Source organism: Onychostruthus taczanowskii, unplaced genomic scaffold (assembly GCF_017590055.1).
Source record: "Onychostruthus taczanowskii isolate IOZ18803 unplaced genomic scaffold, ASM1759005v1 scaffold18, whole genome shotgun sequence".
NCBI classification, from domain to species: domain Eukaryota; kingdom Metazoa; phylum Chordata; class Aves; order Passeriformes; family Passeridae; genus Onychostruthus; species Onychostruthus taczanowskii.
The window spans coordinates 7,327,157-7,349,512 of record NW_024499017.1 but is presented as its reverse complement, the minus strand read 5'-3'; the positions used below and the strand labels follow the sequence as shown (position 1 = coordinate 7,349,512).

The following is a 22,356-nucleotide window of genomic DNA, read 5'->3' as shown; positions in this document are numbered from 1 at the left end:
CGGCTCTGAAGGACAAGGCAGGCTCATACAGAAGCAAAGTGTGTTTATTATTTTGTAAATCTGCTGATTTCGAGTTGGTCTTGCCCAAGGAGCCTAGCTCACTGCTCTGTAAGCCACACCTACTGTGCTACCCTACTGTGCTACCCCCATGCTCCCTCTGTGACCACCTGGTAAGTCAGAGCCTGCTCTTCTTAAGTGAGTCGCTCTGTCCCAAGTGAGCAGAAGTTACAGCACCACAGGTCCACAGCCTCTAAAGTGCCTAAAAATGGCTTGCTAGCGACAAGGGCTTGTGTGTACACTGGAATTCACAAGTGTGATGTTAATGAGCTGGCAGCATGGTTAATTATCCACCCGCTGGTGGGAAGTGACAAGCCTCTGAAGTAAAATTAATCACCATTCCCAAAAGAAGAACCAATCAGTGTGGAAGTGGGTGCCAGCCCATCCACGTGAGCTGTTGGTCTTGCTCACCTTCCTTCCAAACTCAGCTCCAAGTCCTTTGCTCCCCTGCACAGCACTTTGTGGTGCCTGCCATCATGGAGGGAAGCTGGCCCTCCCTCCTTTCAGTTCTTTTTAGGCTCCTTACGCACCTTGTGTTCACGTAGGATCCTCCCCAGCTTCCCAGCCTCTGGGCTGGATCTCGCCTGCCCTGGCTCCCCCTGCTCCTCTTTGCTCCCCAGCAGGATTTCGTTGATATAACTGAGGGTCAGGTTGCTGAAGACCATGTTGAAGTGGTGGGCGCCTCGCAGCTCCTGGACGTACACCTTCTGCTTCTGCTGGTCACGCCATCTCTTGCACAGCTCCAAGCTGCGGGTGTTGACGCTGTCGTCCCCGTCGCCATAAATTATGTCCACGGGGTCCTCGTAAGGGAAACGCTCATCATAGATGTAAGTCTCTGCGGTGGGAAAGCCTGTGCCATAGAGGCAATAGGTGTCCACCCCAGGAGGGGGCAAATCCTTCAGCAAGTCCTTCATGTCCTCCCACATGTACCAGCCGTCCTCCAGGTTGACGTCGGTGAAGAAGCGCTGGTAGTCGCGGTAGGTGTAGTTGTAGGAGGGAGTGGAGATGAAAACGTGGCTCTCGGGCCAGGCCAGGGTCGTGGGGAACATCCAGGGGCTGGTGGTGGTCATGCGCTGCTCTTCCCGGAGCTTGATGTTGGACATGAGCGGGATGCCCTGCTCGTCACCTGCGGGACACGCAAGGGCTCATCACAAATGGCACCACAATGTCCCCACACAGACAGAGCCTTTGGGCAGCTGGGCTGGGTCAGGGCTCCCCAAAGTGACTCAGCACTGTCCCCTGGCCTTCCCAGCTCAGCTCTTCCCCTGCCCATAACCTTTCGTCCTCTCCTTCCCCCTGCCTGCAGATATCAAGAACAGCCTTCCAAACTCTTCTCTCCACATCTCTAGCTGCTCAAAGGGCCTGAGTGGAGACAAACCTGGATGTGTGATGGCACAGACCAACCCAGCCCTGAACATTCCCTGCAAGCTGGCACCGCCACACCTGCCTGCAGGGACAGGAGCAAGCAGTAATAAGTGGCCAACTTGCACCTTTCCTTCAAACCTTTATATTTTTTGGTATGTCTGGAGTCCTAAGACCATGGAATGACAGCAGATGACCTTAAAAATATCTCTGGCTCTTGTGGCAACAGAGAAAAATATTAGCAGGTGACTTAAGGGTGATGCAAGGGGCCAGATGTTAAAACCTTCAAGCACATGATTTTTAATCTCATGCATTTTTTTGGACTTGTGACTTGTAGATATTCTGGGCTGTCAGCATTAGGCAAGTGATTGTGGCTTTCTGGGCTGTAAAGAGGCTGAACAGGAACTGGGTCCCCCACCTCTTTCACCACTGTGCCCTTTCCCTGCCCACCAGCACCCTTCCATTTCTGCAGGAGGGAAGGAAAACAAAGAGGAGGTGGCTGCGCACGAGGAGTCACCCACCGGATGCCAGGATACGCAGGGGCTTGACGGAGCCTCCCCAGGGGGCACCCAGGGAAATGAACCCCCCAATGTACTGATCTTTCCAGGCTTGTGTCTGCTGCAGCAGGAAGTAGAGGACGTGCAGGTTGCCCATGCTGTGCGCGATGAGGAACACGGGTCTCTGGTACTCGTCGTGCATCTCCTCGATCAGCGCCTTCAGGTTCTGGAAGTACTCGGGCTGCTCCTCTGTGGACAAGAGGGGAGCGTGATGGAATGAGGGTCATCCTGCTTTCCTCTGTGCGTGGGGGGCCTGGCCACAACCCCCAGACTTACGGGGTCCAACCCTCCAGTCGTAGGGGGCTGCCCGAACCGTCTGGTCCCTCACGTAGCCGTTGTTCACCAGGTTCTGTACCATGGTGTGCAGGTAGCCTGTGGGCAGAGGGAACAAGTGGGAATTAGGTCTGTGCTCCTCTCTTGTCAAGCTTTTTCCATTCTGGTCCTGGTCATGGTCAAAATGTTCCCTGGTAAGCCCTGTAGCTCAGTGCCTCCAGTCAGGGGTAGTGACTCCGTGCATCCCATTGAGTCCTGGGGTCAAGGATGGGGGGCTCCCTGCCAGCACTCAACTGCAGTGTGTCCCCCAGGCTAATGTCCCTCAGTCCCCATGCCCTGGGCTCTCTGCAGAACCAGTCCCTGCTGCAGACACAGGGACACCTCTCCATTTGCAGGGGACATGTGGGATCCCCAGACACCCTGGCCTCTCCTCCTCTCACCTGCCAGCTTGCTCTGATCCAGGTATTCCACGGAATAGGTCTTGCCAAAGCCAGGAACACGGATGTGCACTCCTGGGGCATTGGACATTTTCCGAGAGGTTCGGTTGTACACCACCCTGTGGGGACAGGACAGGAGGTGGCAGAAGAGCCATGTCCCCTTGGAGAACACAGGGCTGGGGTGGAGATCGCTGGGTAGTGGCTTGGAGCTGGCTGTTTCCAAGCTTTGTGTGGATGTGAGGTGCACTGGAGCCCAGCCAGAGTCCATTCTGCTCTCCTGGCATCCTGGGACAGGAGGCTGTGGTGGAACCAGCCATCACAGCCCCCTGACCCTGCAGCCCTGGGCACGATGGCAGCATCTCCAGTGGGTGCTCAGGGTGGTCTGGCTGGGCTTGAGCACATGGCAGGGATTTGAGAAAGGGACAGACACTCAGAGAAGTAGCCAGTCATTTGTGTTCCCAAACAATCCCATGGTCCTCCCATTTTTTTCCATGTGTGCTAGATCACGGCCAGGGGGAGGAGAGGGGAGGGAGATCCTTGGTAGGTCACTTCCCCAGGGAGCTCCCATGGTAGAGTTGGATGGTACCTGGTGTTATCGATCCAGCAGTCAACTCCCACTGGCAGGAAGGTGTTGAGGTTGAGCCAGATGGTGAAATAATCCTCTGTTTTGCGGTAGCACATCCAGTTCACCACATCTGGCTTGTCCAGCTTCGCTTCCAGCTGGTTCCCAAGACACCCCGGCACTGGAGGCACCACAGAGGGAGAGCAGAGCCAGTTACAAACCCCATCCCACTGACCCTGTGAGGCTGCCCAGCCTGGTGCTCACCCCACCCCCAGGCAGTGCTCCCCTGGGGTTGCCTGGGGATGGCTGGGCACCTGCTGGAGCAGCATCCCTGGAGAACAACCTGCTCCGCACAGGAGAGAGGGTGCTTGGAGCTGAGATGCTGGGTGAGCATGAAAACAGTGCTGAAATGCATCCTTGGGAACCCCTAGAGTTGCATTTCCATGGGGTGACCCCCAGAGCAGTCACTCTTGGCTCAAACATGCAAATCCCCAGCAGCACAAAGTATCCCAGATTGCTCTCCCTCCCGGGATGCGTTCCCACCTTCCTCTCCTTGCTGCAGCCTGGGGGAAGAAATTGGTGCTGCTTGAGGCTGCTCATTCCCGATGCAGTCCTGGCAACTTGTCCAGGGGTAGTGGTCAGTTCAGGGATGCAGAGCTCCCAGGGAGAGTTCCCTGAACTTTAAACTCTCCATACAGGCTGAACAAGGTGGCTCTGAAGTGGTTGAGTGCTGAGTGGAACTGAACTCTGCAGAATTCAGTGGGAGTGGTGTGCAGGAAGCACAGCACAGCTTTAAGCAAGTTCATTTTTGTGCCCTGGCCACCCTCAATGGAAGGTGACAGTCACGAGGGTCTTTGGTCTGCCGGTGGGAGTGTCAGAGTGGTTCCCAGCAGGGATGGGACACCCGTCCTGCTGCTGCCCTGAGAGATGTGCCTGTGCTGGGATCAGACACCACAGAGAGCTTTCCCAGCCTAGAGCCAGCTCCTGGTGCCAGCACTGACTGTGGGGGTGAGGACAAGAGGTGAATGACTGCAGGGGACAGTGAACCTGGTGGAATGGGAGCACCAGGTGACAAATCCCAAGGTCCCAGCAGGTCCAAGGACTTGCCTGCAATACACAGCTGGGGCTGGTGTGGACCTTCAGTGCCTCGTGCCATGCAAGAGGGGAAGGAGATGTAGCAGTCGCCTTCCTCAACCTGCCTCACAGCTCCTCCGTGCCTGTGGCACATCCCTAGCGGTGCAGGGAGGGTCTAATCCTGTTTTCAAAGCACCTGAGTGGGGATCAGACAAGTGTAGGAGAGCCCTGGCAGGAGTGGACAGAAGGGATGGTCAGCAAGAGGAGCAGGATCATGAGCTGCTCTGACAGCTCCTGAAGGTGCACAGCCAGCACCTCCCTGCCCCTGGCACACAGCTCTGAGCTCTGCCTCCCCTCCCAGAGGACATTAGGTAATTATTAAGGGAGCTCTGTGAGGGCAGAGGGGTTATCAGTGGTCCCAAGGGCACTGGGGGTTTCCAGAACGCCCGGCCCAGGGGGATGGGTTGATTGCGGATGCCGAGAGGAGCAGGAGGCAGCCAAGTGGCACAAGGGGTATCCAGGTCTGGCTGGGCGTGGGACACGGCCTGAGGCTGGTACCAGGCACAAAAGGAGATGCTTCCACTGTCACAGGTAATCCTGACAAGAGGTGACAGTGAGCCGGGTCCTCTGACCACCCCAGCACATGGAGGCCTGCGCCCCCTGATGCCCCTGGGAAGGGAATTTACAGGGTCAGCCCTTGGCATTGCAGCAGGGAGGGATCTTCTGCTTTTTCTCTTCTCTTTTTTCAAGGGGAAACTCATCATGATTCAAGAAAAAGGAGGAAAACCCCAACTTTGCTCAGCAGAGTTTTCATGGCAAAACCTGAGCCCAAGTGCCTGGTGATGGCACAGGGCAAAGGAAGGCAGAACAATGCAGCTCAGAGGCACCAGCTGGCAGTGGCTGCTTCCACCTCCCTGAGATGATACCCCCACATCTCCTTTAATCTCCCTGTGCCCCTGTTCCTGCTGGCTTGCCCCCAGTCAGAGTTGGCATTGGATGGGATGTGAGATGGATCCTCTTTTGCAGCAGCAGAGGATGACTTAGCCATCTCCAGGAGGTGGGAGCAGACACGGGATGGGGTGGGCTTGAGGAAAGTGAGGGGTGGGGTATCCACCCCCGGCACCAATGGCAGCCGGTTTGGGAAGTGGCAGAGGAGGTTGTGCTGCAGCCCCTGTCCCTTTGCCAGCAGAGTTCCCCAGACCCAAACAAGCCCTAAAACACCCTGTGGGCCAGGTGTGAGATATCAGAGACCCATTTACCTTCTGGGGTGCCCAGTTTATCCCCTCAGCTCCAAAAGGCTCTACCTGGGCATGGCCAGCTCGGTGAATGGAGGGAACTGAGGAGCTGTGTGACACCCTCACTTGGTGGCTCCAATCCAGACAGCCAAGACCCCTCACGGCCAAAACCCACTGAGGCACCAGCAGCGCAGGACCCCAGCCTCACTGTCCCCTTTGGGGGCTGCAGGGCAGCCAGAGCTCCCACCCACAGCCCGCGCTGGCGCGACCTTACCGAGCACCACGGGCGGTGTGCTGTTTGTCGGGGGGGCTTCTGGCGTGGTGGTGGGTGGGAAGAGGACGTTGAAGAGCCAGAACTGGGACGTGGGCTGCAGGAGCAGCGAGAAGGTCAGCAGCGCAGCCCCGGCGCCGCCGCTCCCCATGGCAGGCTCGGCCGGGATCCTCCGCACGGCTCCGGGCCAAACTGCCTTTTATAATTTTTACGCAGGTCCAGCCAAGAGGCACCCGGGCTGCAGGGGAGGGGAGAGCTGCAAGGGGCTGGCCATGAGGAGGAGGAGGGAAGGGGAGGGACGAAGGACTGGCCTTATGGACAAGCCATGGCCTGTCAAAACCAGTCCAGCAGTGCCAGGGGGTTTTAGGGCCCCGAGAGCCCCGCTCAGGGGTGCTGCAGGTTGAGCAGCTCCTGGTGTCTCAGTGTCCCTTTGCCATGTTCTGGGGAGGTGGCTGCCACGTTCTTGCCCCTGTGTGGTTCTCCAGGGGTAATGCCCCAGGGCTGCCCAGGGCTGCTCACTCCCTGCCTCGGTGAACACAGCCCCTCTGCACTCCTCCTGCCCTGGCAGGGGATGCTGGCACTGCCAGCATGGCCAGCTGGCCCCAGGTATCTGGGAGAAGATGGAGGGGTTGGGATAGGAAAAGAACACGTGTGGGCAGCTCCTCATGCCACATGGCAGTGCCACATTCTCCAGTGCCATCCTGGGCACTGCCTCTGCCTTGTGCAGCATCCTCCCAGTATCCACTGGAAGGCTCCTTCTGTGACAGTCCCAGCTGGGGGAAGCCCCTGCAGCCTGCACTGGCTGGAAGGGACCTTAAAGTTCATCTCATTTCAAACCCCTGCCATGGGCAGGACCACTCACTAGACCAGGATGTTCCAAGTCCCATCCAAAGTGGCCTCGAACACTTCAAGGGATGGGGCAAAATCATTTTCTCCTGCTGAAGGGAAGATAGGTGTCTTCTTCCTCCTGGGAAGTGTGAGGTGGGACAGGGATGCTGACGGGCACGGGTGGGAGGGCTGGCTGGCCGGGTGAGCTCCTGTGGGGCAGAGGGTCCCCTCCTGAAGAACGGGGAGGAAGGGCAATAGAATATGAGGGCTGGCAGCTGTAGGTGCCCTCCGCGGCTCCGTGTCTCGGTAACGCAGAGCCCCCGGGGCTCCCTCCTGCGGAAGCGCCGCCGGGGCTCGGGTTGGAGCCGAGGCTGCTGCAGCCCGGAGCGGAGCTCGGAGCCTGCTCGGCCGCAGCCCCCGCGGCCGCCGCTGCCCCGGCGGGGCCCTCCCGCCTCCCTCGGGAGCGGCGCAGTTCCAGAGCCGCTCCCGCAGCATCCCGCTCCTCCCTGCCGCGCGTCCCTGAGCCTGCTCGGTGCCCGGTGAGATTCCCAGAACCCGGCTTCGGCCTGGCCTGCGCTGGCAGCTGGGGTGGCGTGGGAGTGGGAATATCGAAGTGGGTGCCCCAGTGTCCCTGCAATGCTGAGGAAAGCGGGGTCCCCCCCGCCGGTGGCAGAGCTGCACCCCAGAGCCCCAAAGTGAGCCTGGATAGCTCAGCTGGGAGAGCATCAGACTTTTAATCTGAGGGTCCAGGGTTCAAGCCCCTGTTCAGGCGGTGGCTTTATCCTTTAGGAGCCGTGGGGCAGGAGCGGCACCTCCTCCTGCCGGGACCCGGGCCCGCCCGGGGCAACCGAGGCAGGGAAGGAATAGGGAATTGTGGTGTCCGCTGCTCCCTCCCTCAGGGAAGGTGCTCGGGCACCCCAAGTGACTTCAAGCAGTTTTCTTAAAGTTTGGGTTCCTGCTGGCAATTGTTTTTTTTTTTTTTTTCATGAAGGTCCTGAAGAGACCGGAGCATCTCTGCTGGGAGGGAAGCCAGGCTCTGTTCAGCGGTGCTCAGTGCCAGAGCCGTGGGCACACACACTGGAACACAGGAGGCTCCAGCTGAACACCTGGAGACCCTTTTTCACTGGGAGGGTGAGGAGTGGAAGTTTCCCAGCAGAGCCCTGCGTCACTTTAAGGGAATACAGTTCATGCGAGAGCAGAGGCTGCAGTGACCTGCTGACTGCCTCAGCCAAGCCCTGGACTGCCCTCTAGCTGTATAGACACTTCAGGGTAGTTTTGCAAAATAGAAACTCTTTTAAGAGAAAAATCAAGCAATTTTGGATCAAAAAATATCCCCTGTCCTATATAAAATTTTTTCAAATGTTTTTCAACCTGAACATACATCAGTTGTTCAAGCACAGTCAATTATTTTTCAGGTAAGTTTGGTGGCCTTACACATCACACTGACTTTCTGTGGAAAAAAAAAAAATAAAAGAGGAATGAGAAGTTATGTATTTCTTTGTGTTCCTGCTGCTCAGCTGGGTAAAAGTGGGGCAGGCACTGCTGCTGCTAATGGGCAACTTCTCCAGATGTTTGTCTTCTCTTCCTCCTGTTTTATCTTTAGAATGGAAAAGTGCTTTTTGAGCTTTCCCTAAGTAAAGAGATATGTGTTTTCATTAAATGAATGTTGGAGGAGTGTGAAGTCATGCAAGTAAGTGCCCTACAAACTGCAAATCCTAAAAGTAAATGTGCAATGATTTTTTCCCCCTTCATTTCTTGCAGTGGGTAAGAAACAAAAGAAACTAAATCTATTTCGTGCTAGAAAAACAATCCACCCTCTCCTTTTGCCAAGCACCAGCCCTGCAGAGGCCTGAACTCATCTGCCTGAGTGCTGCAGCCTCCTGCTGCTTTCAGCTGCCCCAGCCGTGGGCTCAGCCCCGCTGCTGGCGTGTGCCTCCTCCGCCACCAGCCTGTGCCACCCCTCGTGTCACTTCTCTGAAAGCTGCCGACCAGAGTGAGCTCTGCGCGGCTGTCAGGAGAGGGCACCAAGTCCAAGCAAACAGGGGGACTCCATTCAGGCTCCGGAAGGGTAAAGGCGACAGTCTGAGAGGCTTCCCCAGGCTGAAGCATCTCCTGGTGCACCCAGAGATCTCCATCGGCTGCTTGGTGCCCGTGGGACCTCGAGTTCCCAGAGCTACGGTTTGTCAGGGTCACCCCTCAGCTCTGGGTGGGGTTTGCCTCTGCTGTGAATGCATCCCTGGAGGTTCTGCAACCAAAGTCCTGCTCCCCTGCAGCAGGAGGACTTTAATCTGCTTATCTTCCTTCTGCTGCGGCAGGTCCTTCATGGCCTGGGGGCCAGGAGCTGAGCAAGCTGCTGCCTCCCACCTCCTCTCACCCCACAGCATCTTCTGGTCCTCTTTCTGCAAAACTGTGGGGAAGTGGAACGCTGGGCAAATTCCCCTAAATTCTCACGTTTGCCTGGAAAATGGAGAAGCTGAAGTGCTTTCCCAGAAGTGCCACTGCAGCCGCACTGCACTGGTGCTACCTGCGCAGTGACTGCAGGTCGGGAAATCACTGTCGGTGTGAGTCTGGTCACTTTCGGACCACCCAAACTTGTGGTCCCCTGCCCGGGCAGGACATCTTTTCAACCCCCTCGGGGCTGCCTCCCTCCCGGCTCTGGACAAAAGCTGCTGTGACTCGGATTCGAACCGAGGTTGCTGCGGCCACAACGCAGAGTACTGACCACTATACGATCACAGCAGAAGAGACCCTGCCACCACCGGGTGTGCCACTGCGGGGACTGCCACCGCCGGGTGTGCCACAGCGGGGACTGCCACCGCCGGCTGTGCCACCGCCGGGACTGCCACCGCCGGCACTGCCACCGCCGGCTGTGCCACCACCGGGTGTGCCACAGCGGGGACTGCCACCGCCGGCTCTGCCACCGCCGGCTCTGCCACCGCCGGCTCTGCCACCGCCGGCTCTGCCACCGCGGGGACTGCCACCGCCGGGTGTGCCACCGCCGGGACTGCCACCGCCGGCTGTGCCACCACCGAGTGTGCCACCGCCGGCACCACGACAGGAACATCCCTGCGCTGTCCCCTCCCCTGGCACGGACAGCACAGCCTGGCCAACAAATCCTGGTTAATTAGGAGGATACAGCTGGACTTGGATGCTGTTGCTCAGAGCCTTGGCAATGTGGAAGGGAGCCCTAAGTTGTGCAGAGCGCTGGCAGGGCTGGGGTGGCACCCAGGAATGAGACTGCTGCAAAGGACAGCGCTGTTGAGGGGCCTCATGCAGTGGGGTCATCATCCTATAGTACAGCAAAGTCGGGGTTGTAATAATTTCAGCTAAATGTGATACACAACAGGTGAGGAAATAATTAGTTTTTGCATCCTGTGTGATACAACAAATTTGAGAGAATTCAGTTAAAAATACAACAAATGGCACAATGATCTCCATGGGGAGCTGAGTGGTGCTGTGGGAAGGATACAGTCAGGGAGGTCTGGGTAATCCAGAATGTCCCTGGTCCCCATCATCCTCAGGGTCCCACTGCCACCTCCCTGCCTGATCATGATCCTTCTCCATGTTTCCTCCCTAGTTTCATGCCTTCAGAATTGTACTTTGCAGACTCCAGAGCTGCATTTGCTGTTCCTGGCCCTGGTGCAGGTTGGGCTCAGTGCTGGTGGTGAAGAAAGGACTCTGTGAGGCTGAGAGCTCCCTGCTCCACATCCAAGGCAGCCCACAGCCTGCTGGGAACCATCCCACTGCTGCCTCCTCCCCATCCCTCCATGCACCACAGGGCACACAGTGGGGGATCCTCGGTGTCCCCATGGACCCCAAGGCCCCATGTGCCCATCTGGTCCCACACCCCCCTCCATCAGCCCCGTGGTGAGTCCCAGAGGACCCGTCGGCACCTCTGCTCATCACTGGAGCCTCCAGTGCCACGTGTGCCCCAGGGAAATGTACACACCAAGAGCCTATCCTGCCTCCACACACCAGCTCACAACAGGGAGCAGAGCCACCAAGAAGAGAGGCACAGACAGGATTTAACAGGAACACAGAATAGATTCCCATCCCTGAGAGGGCTCAGGACTGCACTTACAGATTTCCCATTTGAGGGCCTGGTCTTCGTGGGTGTTTTTGACTACCTTGATCTCTGCTGGAGGAACACAGAAGGGCATAAGCTAGCCAAGACGATCATGTCAGGCTTTGTCTTCCTGACCTATGTGGTAGAGGAGCTAATGTGCTCTGCTAACAAGTGCTCTGCTTGGACTTTGAACGGACAAACGAGAAAGGACTCAGGGAGGAGTGCCTGAGTCATCGTAAGGTGGTGCTGCTGTTCTGAGGGAGATCTCTGGGACAAGCTCAGGGACAAATTCCTATCAGGATGGTGTCCAGGTCCCCAGTTAGACAAGAACAAATGCTCAGACCAACCCAACTCAATGATATGCGGAAATAACTGAGAAGAACTCTCAAAGCACCAGTGAGGTTTCTCAGTGATAGTTAATAGGAGATCAAGGGAAGGACGCTCACACAATGATACTTATTGTTTGTGGACAGTCATTTACTAAGGGACAGGTAAAACATGGTGCAGCAGCAAAGGTCCTCACAGTTGGAATCCTGAATCAGCATCTCACCAGGGGATGACCTTCCCTTCCCAGTCCAGGAAGGCCCCAGTCTCCTTCTCAGAGATGGAGGACAGCATAGAGGGGCTGCAGGGGCTGTGCAGAGGCTCAGACTTTCCCAGGCAAAGCCCACATTGCTCTGGCTCCATCTCTGGACCATGGACCTGCACTATGCTCCAGCTGCCTGGAACCCAATGGATGGGGAGGACTCCATGCCCAAGTATCAGGGTTCCCTCCATGCATCCCATGCACAGCTGCTCCCACGTTGTCTCAGCCCAGCTGCCCTGTCCCCAAGGTGCCTTACTGAAGCTCCAGCCCCTTGCAAGCACCATCCCTGTTCCAATCTCCCCCTGGCACCAAGTGCTGCCATCCCCCAGCACAGCCACTGCCTCCCGCCCGGCCTCACCTGTGCTCGCTGTCCCTTGGGGTCCCGACAGCCTGCAAAGATCCACTGAGGTGGGTTTGGCATCTTCAGGAAATGCTGGACAAACCCCAGGCCGATGCCTCGGTTGGCCCCAGTCACCAGAACGGAGCGGACGTGGAGCCCTGCCATGCTGCTTGTCCTCCTCTGCTCCAGCTCGCACTGTTTGCTCTGCTCTCTAATATTTCCTTTTAGCTTTTTCCACAGACACTCCACCCACTCAGGGTTTACACCAACCCTTGGATCCAGGAGGAGCAACTGCACCTGCCCTTCAAACTCCAGTCCATTGATCCCAGCTGGGAGCCAGTCCTTGTTTCCAAAGGGCAAAAACCCTTGGCGGTTTCAGGCAAATTCTGCTGTCCTTGGGAAACCTGGTGCCATAAGCCAGGAGAGGATGTTGTGCATGAGGAAGGAAGGAGAAGCATGTGGAAGGGATGTGGGAAGCTCCAGGGCTCACATGGGCTTGACACCTTCCCAAGAAGGGCTTTCTGCATCAGACCCACACAAGACTGGGAACAGGCTGATTTCATCCCCCTGTCCTGGTCCCCTGGGCCAGGACATTCCTCACATGGCCATGAGCAGACACTCTCTGACTTGAGATGGCCTCCTCCAAGCCAATGCCCGTTCCCTGACTGTCAAATGAAACAAGGCTCCCATGGAGGGAAGCACACCCAGAGGATCCAGTCTCCTGGCAGAAGGATGAGCACCTGCATGGCCAGCACATCACCAGCTGCTGGCCTTGCACTTCAGCAAGACAAAGACACAAACTGCAGGCTTGCCACCTCTTCATGCAGAATCTGTGTCCTTGCTGCAGGAATTTCTGCCACTCCTGGAGCAGGCAGCCGTGGCAAGGAGGGTGTGAGCTGCAGCAGGGCTGCTGTCATCAACATCTCCTCCAAACTGGGCTCCATCGGGCTGTGCCTCCGCGTGCCAGAGGCCCCCATGTACCCGTACCGGGCCAGCAAGGTGAGGTGCCAGGGGAGGTGCTGGAGATGCTGCCCCAGGCACGGTGCCCCTGGAGGGGAGGGAGCCCATGGGTCACCCCCTGGCCCAGCCACCCACCCCCTGCCTGCTTCTCCCAAGTGGAAGCACAGAGACTGGGACAGCAGCAGCCAGGACTGAGCCTTCCAGGAGGGTCATTCATGTGCTTTGTCCCAGGACTGCCTCCCATTTCTCATCTCCACAGACGTTTTCTGCCTAGGAAGTGTCTCCTCTCCAGCATGAGAAATGTCTCCTCCCCTGCCCACCCACTCCCCAGGTTATGCTGGCAAGGCTATGCCTCTTCTGGGCTTCCAAGGACATGGGGATGAAGTGTTTGGCTGTGGAGCTTTAAGAAGAAAAGGGCTTGGGAAGCAACTTCCGTCTCCTTAACCAACTGACCAGTGGTCTCCCTGCAACCTCCACCTCTATAAACTCTGGCAGCTGATGCCTCTCTGCTCTGTCTCCAAACCCAGTCTCCACAATCAGTCTCCCCTCAAGTGCCTCCTGGAGGGGAGGTCTCCAGAGGGCAGTCACGGTGCCATGGGACCTGCTGGCTGTCACTCATGGGGATGCCAGTGACAGCCGTGGATTGGGGCAGCTGTGGGCACCACCAATCCCCAGTGGAGCAGTGGGATATCTGGAAAGGGCCACCCCATGAGCTGGCACTGCACAACAGAGCTGGGGGTCTCAGCAGGAGTTTATTGAGGATGTGGGGGAGGTGGGAGCAGTGCCAAAGGGACCTCTTGGCTGCCAGGATCCTGATGTGATGCCTCACCAGGGCACGACCTTCCCTTTCCAGTCCAGGAAGGCGCCGGTGTCCTTCTCAGAGAGGGAGGAGAGGACCTTCAGCATCCCTTGCACGCTGTCATCCACTGTCACAGGGGGCTGTGGGACACAGGGAGAAACAGTTCTGTGCCTGAGGCCCTGGTCCAGCCAGGGAGAAACCAGGCACTCCAGGGCAAAGGGGAAAGCTGAAAACCCTGAACAACCAGGACAGAGGGGCTAAGCAGGGAACTGAGGGGATGGGGACACCCAGCACCCAGCACCCAGGACCAGGACAGGGGGAGCTGCCCCAGCGAGGATTGGGCAGGCAGGGAAGTCATGAGCAGGGGCTCAGGATAGCAACTCCCACCCTTGCAAAATCAGCACAAGAGCTCTGATGGACCCACCCCAGGGGAATTCCTACCGTGTGTCCGGCAGAGCTGCCCATGTCAGTTTGCACCCAGCCGGGGTGGAGAGCGACGCAGAGGATGCCGTGCTCCTTGTATGCCAGGGACTGGCACTTGCTCAGCATGTTCAGAGCAGCCTGTGGGGAGACAATGCAGGGACAGTGGTGGGAGGGGAAGGGGGGCTGCAAGGGGACCCGCAGCTGGGCAGGGCAGGGGAAGTAAATTTGTCCCCAGCACGTGTGACAGCACCTTGCTGCAGCGGTACGAGGCAACTGGCATAATCTCCCAACCAAAGCAAGAAGCGATGGAGCCGCCAATGCTGGACATGTTGACGATGGCAGCCTTGCTGCAGCTCAGCCCTGAGCCTGGGCTCCCCTGGGCAGCCTTCTTCAGCAAGGGCAGAAATGCCTGCGAGGAGACAGAGGGGACAGAAGGACACATGGACATGGCACAGGGCAGGGGAGACGCTCCTTCCACAGTGGGCAACATTCACACTGGTACTGGGGCATCCTCCCTCTTCTTTCCCAGTGCCCCAGCTGGCTCCAGATCCTGAGCTGCAGCCCATGGCTCCCTGAGCTTCTCATCAACTGAGAGCCCATCAGGGCACCAGAGCACTGACAGGAGCCCCTCCCACTGGCCCTTCACTCCCTCCAGAATGTCCAGTTTGAAGACATGGGAAGGGATCCTTCTGGAGCTGTGCTGTAGTGCTGGGGACTCACCTGGCCCATCAGCAGGGGGCCAGCTGTGTTGGTGGTGTAAGTCTCAGTCATGTCCTCCAATGTTTCAGCCTCAAGCATCTTAGGCTTGACCATTCCAGCATTGTTGATGAGGAGGTTGAGCCCAGAGCCCCCCAGGTGCTCCCCAACCTTGGCCGCAGCTGCCTTGATGCTGACGGGGTTGGCGACTTCTGCAGGGGCAATACACTGGAGCTCAGTGACCCTGTGGTGGTTTGGGGTCCCCTGTTTCCCCCAAAAGAAGTGCACCCCGCCCATGGCTGCCTCCTATGTGGAGCTCCCAGGTCTATGATGAGTGTCCAAGCATTCACCAGAGGAACTGGGGGGAGAGAGAACCTACCAAGAGCAATAATGACCAGGTTGGGATGTTTGGAGGCCAAATTCTGTAGGTCCTGAAAGAGGGGTCACAACATTGGTACCAACACGCTGGAACAGCTTTGCCAAGGCTCGCCCTGCTAAGCCAGCCAAAGCCTGTGTCCTTCCAGCTCCATCCCTGCACCATCATGTGCCCAGCACCCTGCTCCAGCTGCCCTGATCCTCATACAGGGGGAATACTCCACAACTCCTGCACACACCATGTATCCCTGTCCCCTCCACATGTCCCATGCACAGCTGCTCCCACGTTGTCTCAGCCCAGCTGCCCTGGGCCCCAGGTGCCCAGCTGATGCTCCAGCCCCTTGCAAGCACCATCCCTGTTCCAATCTCCCCCTGGCACCAAGTGCTGCCATCCCCCAGCACAGCCACTGCCTCCCGCCCGGCCTCACCTGTGCTCGCTGTCCCTTGGGGTCCCGACAGGTCGCAAAAATCCACTGAGGTGGTTTTGGCATCCTCAGGAAATGGTGGACAAGCCCCAGCCCAATGCCACGGTTGGCCCCAGTCACCAGAACAGAGCCGACACAAAGCTCTGCCATGCTGCTTCTCTCCTCACTCCAGCTTGCACTGTTTACCCAGCTCTCTAATATTTCCTTATAGCATGTCCCAGCCCACTCACTCACAGCTTGCACTAATGCTGGCTGCTCTCTGGGAGGAGCAACTGCTCCAGCTCTTTGAGCTCCAGGACATATGTTCTGGCTGGGGACAAATCCTCGTTACCTAACAGCAAAAATTACTTGTTTTTTCCAGGAAAAGTATGAATTCCTTGGGTAACCTGATGCCATAAGCCAGGTGGACTGTTGTGGGTGAAGAGGGAAGGAGCAGCATGTGGGTTGATGTGGGAAGCTCCATGGCTCAGGTGGGCTTGACATGTTCACAAGCATCCTGTGGGCTTGATGGTCTCTGCACATTGTACCAAGCTGAGCCTCAGGTGACCCTGAGCAAATGTTCTCTGCCTTGCTCCTGCCTCTTCCAAGACAGTAACCTCTCCTCAGTGTGGAGCCAAAGACCTGTGGAGTGGGAGAGCAAACCTAGCGTGGTCTGTGACAGAAGGGTGGGAACCTGCATGGCTGCCACAGCACCATGCTGCACGTCATCCGCCCCATCCTTTGGGATGCTGTCCTATGTTGAGCTGTCCCTTTGTTCAGAGCCACAGAGGACTCAGGCACCTGGGACATTTACCTGCAAAGGAAATGCCCTCCTCAAAGCCTATTCTCCACCTCACCTATTGCCATGAGGCACTGACTGCTCTGTCGTACCACCAGTGGAGCCCAGTGCTGTTCAGTACCTCAAGTGATGCATTACAAGATTGCAAGGCTGGATCAGGTGTGTGTGTACACCATGTGCTCCTGCCCCACTGTAAGTGAAGACCCACCCCCAGAAACCTCTTGCCAACCCCTTGTCCTCCTACATTGAGTCCCAGAGCCATTGCACAGGCTGCTGGGCAGCAATGGAGACAACACTGCCCATGTCACCTTCTGCCCCAGGATATCTTGGCAGCAGCATTAACCAGAACAGCTTCCTCCCAGTGGCAATGCCAAGTGTGTCTCCATGCTCTGGCAGCAGCTGATTTCCTCCTGCCCACTCCAGCCTATGTTCTGGGGCTCAGCTGGCAGACACTGGGAGATAAGCAGGTCCTTTCCAGCTCTGACCTGGGACCACCTGTACAGGGTACCCTCCCCAAACCCATTTGGGAAGGTGCACACAGGCAGCTTCTATGGTGAGCTGATACTGTATCTTCTCTCCGCCAAGACTGAGCCTCCTCTTAAGTTCCATGCAATTTTTTTTCCCACTTTGTTTCCTTGGTTAATTGGATGTCTGTCTACTTTTTGAATTTTCCGTATTGGGTCGAGACACTTATTTTCCCCTGTGAATTCCTACCACTCACCAGCAGTACAAAGCTTTGGGCCTTTCAGTGTCTCAGTCTGATCTCTCAGTGAGGATCTCCCACATGGCTGGATTGGAATTCAGGCTCCATAGATCATTTCAGTATTTCCTTTTCAATGACCACAGACCAAAACTATATTCGCTAACAGACACACCAGAGCTCAAATCCTCCAAACAGACTTCCACAGTTTTCTTCCTCTAGGTGGAGGATAAAGCAGCCTGTTTGAAACTTCCACAGTGACTCAGAAGCAGATAGCATCAGAAAACAAATAATTAACATTTTAAGTCTCCTATTTTTGCCGTGTCACCTCATTTGTGTAGCCTTCCACTGTTTTGGAGCTGTAACTTTGTCATGTTGACTTTGCTCTGGGGCCACACACTGCATTATTGATTATTAGAGTTTAAACAAGCACTACTTCACCAGGAGTCTAAGTCCAGCCTGCCATGAAGAGGCAGAGGAGAAAGAAACAGCCTCACTGCCTTGCAGCCCAGTCTCGTCACAAGGGTTGCTGCTGTCCCCAAGCCTCTGGAAAGGATCTTGGTCTGGCTCCTAAGAGGGAATTCAGATGCTTCCTTTGGTCTGGAATGTTCTTGCATGGTCTAAATCTTAAGCTGAGCATTAAAGTCCTCAGAATTATGGAATAATTTAGGTTGGGAAAAGCCTCTAAGATCACTGATTTCAACAATTAGACTAACAATGCCAATTCCACCACTAAACCATGTTCCCAAGGGCCACAACCATGCATTTTTTAAAGACTTCTGGGATGGTGACACCACCACTTTCCTGGGCAGTCTGTGTACCAGTGCTTGAAAGTCCTTTCTGTGAATAAATTTTTCCTTATATCCAATTGAAACGTCCCTTGGCACAACCTGAGGCTGTTTCATCCTGTAACTTGTTACTTGGGAGCAGAGCCTGACCTGCCCTGGCTCCACCCTCATTACCAGGAGTTGTAGAGAGTGATAATGGTCCTGGTCCCGAGTTTCCTTTTCTCCAGGCTGAGCCGTCCCAGCTCCCCATCAGCTCCTCATCAGACTTGTGCTTCAGACCTTTCCCAGCTCTGCTGCTCTTCCCTGGACACACTCCAGCACCTCAATGTCTTTCTTGCTGTGAGCGGCCCTAAATTGAACACAGGATTCAAGGTGCAGCCTCACAAACACCAAGCTCAGGGGCACTGTAGCTCTTCTCCCACAATCCCCAGGCTGCTGCACATTTTACCTATGCATTATTTTCACATCACCACACTGGGAAGACTTGGAGCCAGTTTTCCAAGAGGCAGTCAAATCTCTTCCACTCTCACTTGCGGGAGGCTCAAGCGTGCTCTCAGTCAAGGAGGTGATTGCACAATGACAGTGCTTCTGACAGAAACATGGAGGAACATGCTTTTCTCTGCCTGCCAGGGGAACAGGGGTGTGGCACAATTAGTTTTAGTACATTTAATCTACTATAAATAAGAAATAAATTCGCTGCTATTATCAGGCCGATTCTATCCTTTTTTTTTTTTTTTTTTTTTTGTCCATTGCTCCACAATGCATTCAGGTCTGTCATCACCTATTAGTCATTTGCTAAAGAATCAATAGATAGTGATAAGTGAGCTGCCCATGGAGAGGTGGGGTGAGACCAACCCAGTACTGTAACTGAAGCTGGGCAGTACCCACCCTCCCTGATTAATTTTCTTTTGAGCTGAAGAGGATTAGTGATCTGGTGAGGGTTGGAAACCCATGGCAGAAGGGTTGGAACTACGTAATGTATAAGGTCTCTTCCAAGAGAAACCATTCTGTGATTCCACAATATGATCCTATGAGTAGTGACACCCCATTGTGAAAGGATGCAGGGACTGGAGGCAAGAGCCTGAGCTTACCTGCAGCTCCCAAGTGAACTTCCCATGGCACCTTTGTCGTAGCTTTGCTGTTTTCCAAGCAGACTCATCCAGGTTACACCTGCATTGTATCAGAGCTGGAGAGGCATTTTGGACAAGGGCATAGAGTGACAGAACAAGGGGAATGGCTTCACACTGGCAAGAGGACATGGTTAGATTGGGTGTTTGGAAGAAGTTCTTCCCTGTGAGGATGGGAAGGCCCAGCAGAGATTACACAGAAAAACTGCTGTCCCATCCCTGGAAATGTTCAAGGCCAGGTTGGGGGGCTCTGAGCAACCTAGTCTAGTGGAAGGTGTCCCTGCCCATGGCAGGGGTTGGAACAAGACAGTCTTTAAGGTTCCATGCAACCCAAACCATTCTGTGATTCTATGACTGAGGATTTAAAATGCTCACACTGTCCGTGCAACCTCCCTTGGGCCACTGTGTTTTGACCTTGTGCCAGCCTGGGGCCTCACACTGGGCTCAGAAACACTTTTTGGAGATATTCCCCTTGTGACAGCAGCCAAGATGCCTCAGCAGGGCTGGCAGCACAGAGACAGAACTGCTTTGCCAGGACCCATGGAAACAGCACAGATCCTCACTGACCTTCTTTTCTCCCATCCTCTAAGGACAGGTGGCTGGGTTATCCTCCACGCTTCAGCACAGTGCCATGAAGAGGACCTCAGAACCACCAAACAAGAGGAATTTTCTTTCCCACTATTAGATTTAGTAACGAGGATGGCTGAGAACAGGCTGTCACACATGGCAGATATGCTCCCTCTCAGGAACACCAGGGCACAAGCTAAATGATCAGCTTGTGACTGCCTTGGTTTGACATCCAAGTATTGAAGTGAGAAAAGGAGACACAGTAAAGTTTAGGAATAGATACATGATAATGCAGATGTTAATTTAGGAATCCAGTTGAAAAGAATCATTAAGTCTTACTAAGGAAAGACATTTCAGCAGGAAAGAATGAGTATAATCCTTAAATTAAAAAGCATTTAAAGGACTATGAAAAATTTACTCCCTGTAAAGAAGTTAAAAGCTGAGCACCATGCTACTCCAAAAATGCCATGCCAGCATAAATGATGTGACCCACTGCCCACACAGCTGAGCAGAAAAAATACAGTCTGTGAAACCAAAAATGCATATTGTTCTGTAAGTAGCTGTGGACACTGCTAGAGTAAAATGGGCTGCATTGGTATTTTATCAGCAGAAATTTAAATTTACCATAGTTGTTCATTCTGGTTTCAAACCATATTTATAAAAAGGAAGGGGAAAAAAACCCCACTTACCATTTTTTCTTTAATTAAGATATTTCCCCCTCTTCCTCTAGTTGCATTTTTTAATCCAGCAACACTTATGAAGAATCCATCAGCTCAGTGCAAAGGACATGTGCCCACATGTTCTTTACAGTGCAGAAACTTCAACCGAATTACAGCATCAATGAGCTGATAACAGGAATTACTAGTTTTGATTTTTAGCTAAGTGAACTCAAATAATTCTTCATATTCTTAGGGAGGTCTAGTGGAAAATGTCCCTGTCCATGGCAGAGGGGATGGAACTAGGTGATCTTTAAGGTTCCATTCAACCCAAAACACTCTAGGAGTCTATGATTTATACCCTCAAATTCTCCAAAATTCACCAATATCAGACTTGTGCTTTACCAAGCAGCACAAGTTTCCCAATGCCCGTTGTAGTGAAACTAGAGCACTCGGGTAAGCCTTGCGGCTTTTTTCTTTTATTATTATTTGTTGGTGTTCTTTTTGGTTGCATTTTTCATTATTACCTGCTGGAAGCCTCCCAACATTTAACTAACAAGGTTTTCAAAGAATGGATAATCCTCTATTTCATTCATGGGGAACAGAGGCAAAGGAGCTGTCAAGCAGTGCCCACACCTGCCCGGAAAGCACTCAGTTACTGATACCTGGAGCTGCCTTTCTTTCACTGTTCACATTAGCATTCAGAACAGGCTCCTCCTGCCCTCAGCTGTGGCTGCACTTCAACTGTTTCTGCACAGGAGATCGCTGGGGATTCCTGTCTCCAAGGCTTTTTCAAACAAGCACTTTTCTGGAAGAGCTCATCGGTGTAATTTGCCTGCAGCATGCAGGATCTGTGTGGAACAGGTGAAACCCTGTTCTGTGGTTCATCCTTAGTGTTGGTACCCCTTGGTCATTATTTGCTAAACTTTGCCATAGACAGAGCAGCACTTCTGCTGAGAAGTCACTGAATTAATGGCATGAGCACAGGAGGAGGCAAGAAAAGGAGAATGGGACCTTTAGTCCAAATATCTGCTAAAAGGAAGGAGTTTTTTTTCTTAGTATTTAGTAGTATAATCAAACATTTATTTGTATTAAATTTCAACTTCTGTAAAAGAAATGTCTAAGAGCATTTTAATATCCTGAAGTAAACTGGGGAGCAGAGGCTCCCATGTACTTGAACCACCATGGAGCAGGATAGAGTTAGCACAAATCACCTGATGCTATCACCTGACTGATATAAATATTTAGTATCTGATGTATTTATCAGTATCAGGGATGTTTTGTGTGGTATTTGTCAAACAAGGATGAAAATAAGAAACATAAATAACAACTCTTATATACATCAGAGTTGCTCAGTCATTACTTCACTGTTGAGATCCCAGTTGTCTGCTCACTGTAATGGGATTTTAATGGGTATCTGGCTGTCCATATAACAGCTAAAAATAAAACAATAACACCCATCTCCAGGCTGGCAGCAGGGCTGGTAAATGCAGAACCCCTCCAGATACCGTCCTCCAGCTGATGCTGATTATCTCTTTTCTGTTCTCCCTTTTCCCTCCAGCCCTGTTTTCCCATCCCTAGATGCCAGCAAACCTTTTCCTTGCTTTACTCTACACTACCCCTTTGGTGCAGCTGTTCAACCAGACACCTGATACTCAGCAACAAAAAGGAGAAAACATCCCTCAAAACACCTGCAAGCCCAAAGTGCCTAAATCACAGAAGCATTTGGGTGGTAAGGAACCATAAAGACCATCTCATTCAACCCCTCTGCCATGAGCAGGGACACCTGCAGGCTGCTCCAAGCCCTGTCCAACCTGGCCTTGAGCATTTCCAGGAATGGGGCAGCCACAGCTTCTCTGGGCAACCTATGGAAGGGCCTCACCACTCTCCCAGGGAAGAATTCCTTTCAAATACCCAATCTAACCCTGCCCTCTGTGAGTTTGAAGCCATTCCCCCTTGTCCAAAGTCCATCTCCAGCTCTGAGTCCCTTGAGGCACTGGAAGGGCCTCTAAATGCTCCACAGAACCTTCTCATCTCCAGGCTGAACAACCACAACTCTCTCAGCCCATCTCTGTAGGAGGGCCTACAGCCTCAGAGCATCTCCGTGGATCTATCTGTTTACCAGATTCATTGTATCTGATGGTCACGGAAAGAGGCAAATCATGCGCATTTCAGGGCAGGCAATAAAAACAGCTGGTAAACGGGCTGGTACTTTCTCACGTTAAACGGGTTCAGTTTGGGTTGGTTTTTTTTTTTTTTTACTCTTATCTGTGGTGAAGATTAGTGTGCTAAAGGTGCTGCAGACACCACCCCAGACCTGTTGCCAACCTCCTCCCTCACCCACCACCCTTGCCCAGAGTCCCCTCAGCGCCCCCGGCCCGCTCCGAGACCCCTCGCTCCTCCCCTCGGGGACT

At 54.2% G+C, this 22,356-nt stretch overlaps 2 protein-coding genes, 1 long non-coding RNA gene and 2 other non-coding genes across 7 annotated transcripts; 1 reads left to right on the top strand and 4 right to left on the bottom strand.

Annotated features, from left to right (window-relative positions):
- Positions 1 to 29: 29 nt before the first annotated feature.
- Positions 30 to 6,005, bottom strand: LCAT (lecithin-cholesterol acyltransferase). The gene is made up of 6 exons (XM_041400678.1): positions 5,832 to 6,005; positions 3,273 to 3,429; positions 2,690 to 2,805; positions 2,253 to 2,348; positions 1,941 to 2,165; positions 30 to 1,183 (listed from the first exon to the last, which is right to left on the bottom strand). The coding sequence occupies exons 1-6, from the start codon at positions 5,977 to 5,979 to the stop codon at positions 561 to 563; spliced, it is 1,365 nt and encodes a 454-aa protein (XP_041256612.1). The 5' UTR covers positions 5,980 to 6,005; the 3' UTR covers positions 30 to 560.
- Positions 6,006 to 7,355: 1,350 nt separating this feature from the next.
- TRNAK-UUU lies at positions 7,356 to 7,428 on the top strand. Its single transcript has one exon. It is a non-coding gene; the product is annotated as a tRNA-Lys (tRNA).
- A 1,895-nt stretch (positions 7,429 to 9,323) lies between these two features.
- On the bottom strand, positions 9,324 to 9,395 carry TRNAH-GUG. Its single transcript has one exon. It is a non-coding gene; the product is annotated as a tRNA-His (tRNA).
- Positions 9,396 to 13,354: 3,959 nt separating this feature from the next.
- Positions 13,355 to 17,808, bottom strand: LOC121333914 (C-factor-like). 3 transcript variants are annotated; one of them, XM_041400710.1, is made up of 7 exons: positions 16,826 to 17,808; positions 15,330 to 15,947; positions 14,906 to 14,957; positions 14,551 to 14,738; positions 14,081 to 14,239; positions 13,849 to 13,968; positions 13,355 to 13,547 (listed from the first exon to the last, which is right to left on the bottom strand). In XM_041400710.1, the coding sequence occupies exons 2-7, from the start codon at positions 15,474 to 15,476 to the stop codon at positions 13,434 to 13,436; spliced, it is 780 nt and encodes a 259-aa protein (XP_041256644.1). In that variant the 5' UTR covers positions 15,477 to 15,947; positions 16,826 to 17,808; the 3' UTR covers positions 13,355 to 13,433. The 3 variants fall into 3 exon arrangements, with proteins under 3 accessions (XP_041256644.1, XP_041256645.1, XP_041256646.1); XM_041400711.1 differs by lacking the exon at positions 16,826 to 17,808 and having other exon boundaries at positions 15,330 to 16,033; XM_041400712.1 differs by lacking the exons at positions 14,906 to 14,957; positions 15,330 to 15,947 and having other exon boundaries at positions 17,767 to 17,798.
- Positions 17,809 to 17,900: 92 nt separating this feature from the next.
- On the bottom strand, positions 17,901 to 18,819 carry LOC121333800. The gene is made up of 3 exons (XR_005952371.1): positions 18,684 to 18,819; positions 18,041 to 18,215; positions 17,901 to 17,941 (listed from the first exon to the last, which is right to left on the bottom strand). It is a non-coding gene; the product is annotated as an uncharacterized LOC121333800 (long non-coding RNA).
- Between the last annotated feature and the right edge of the window lie 3,537 nt (positions 18,820 to 22,356).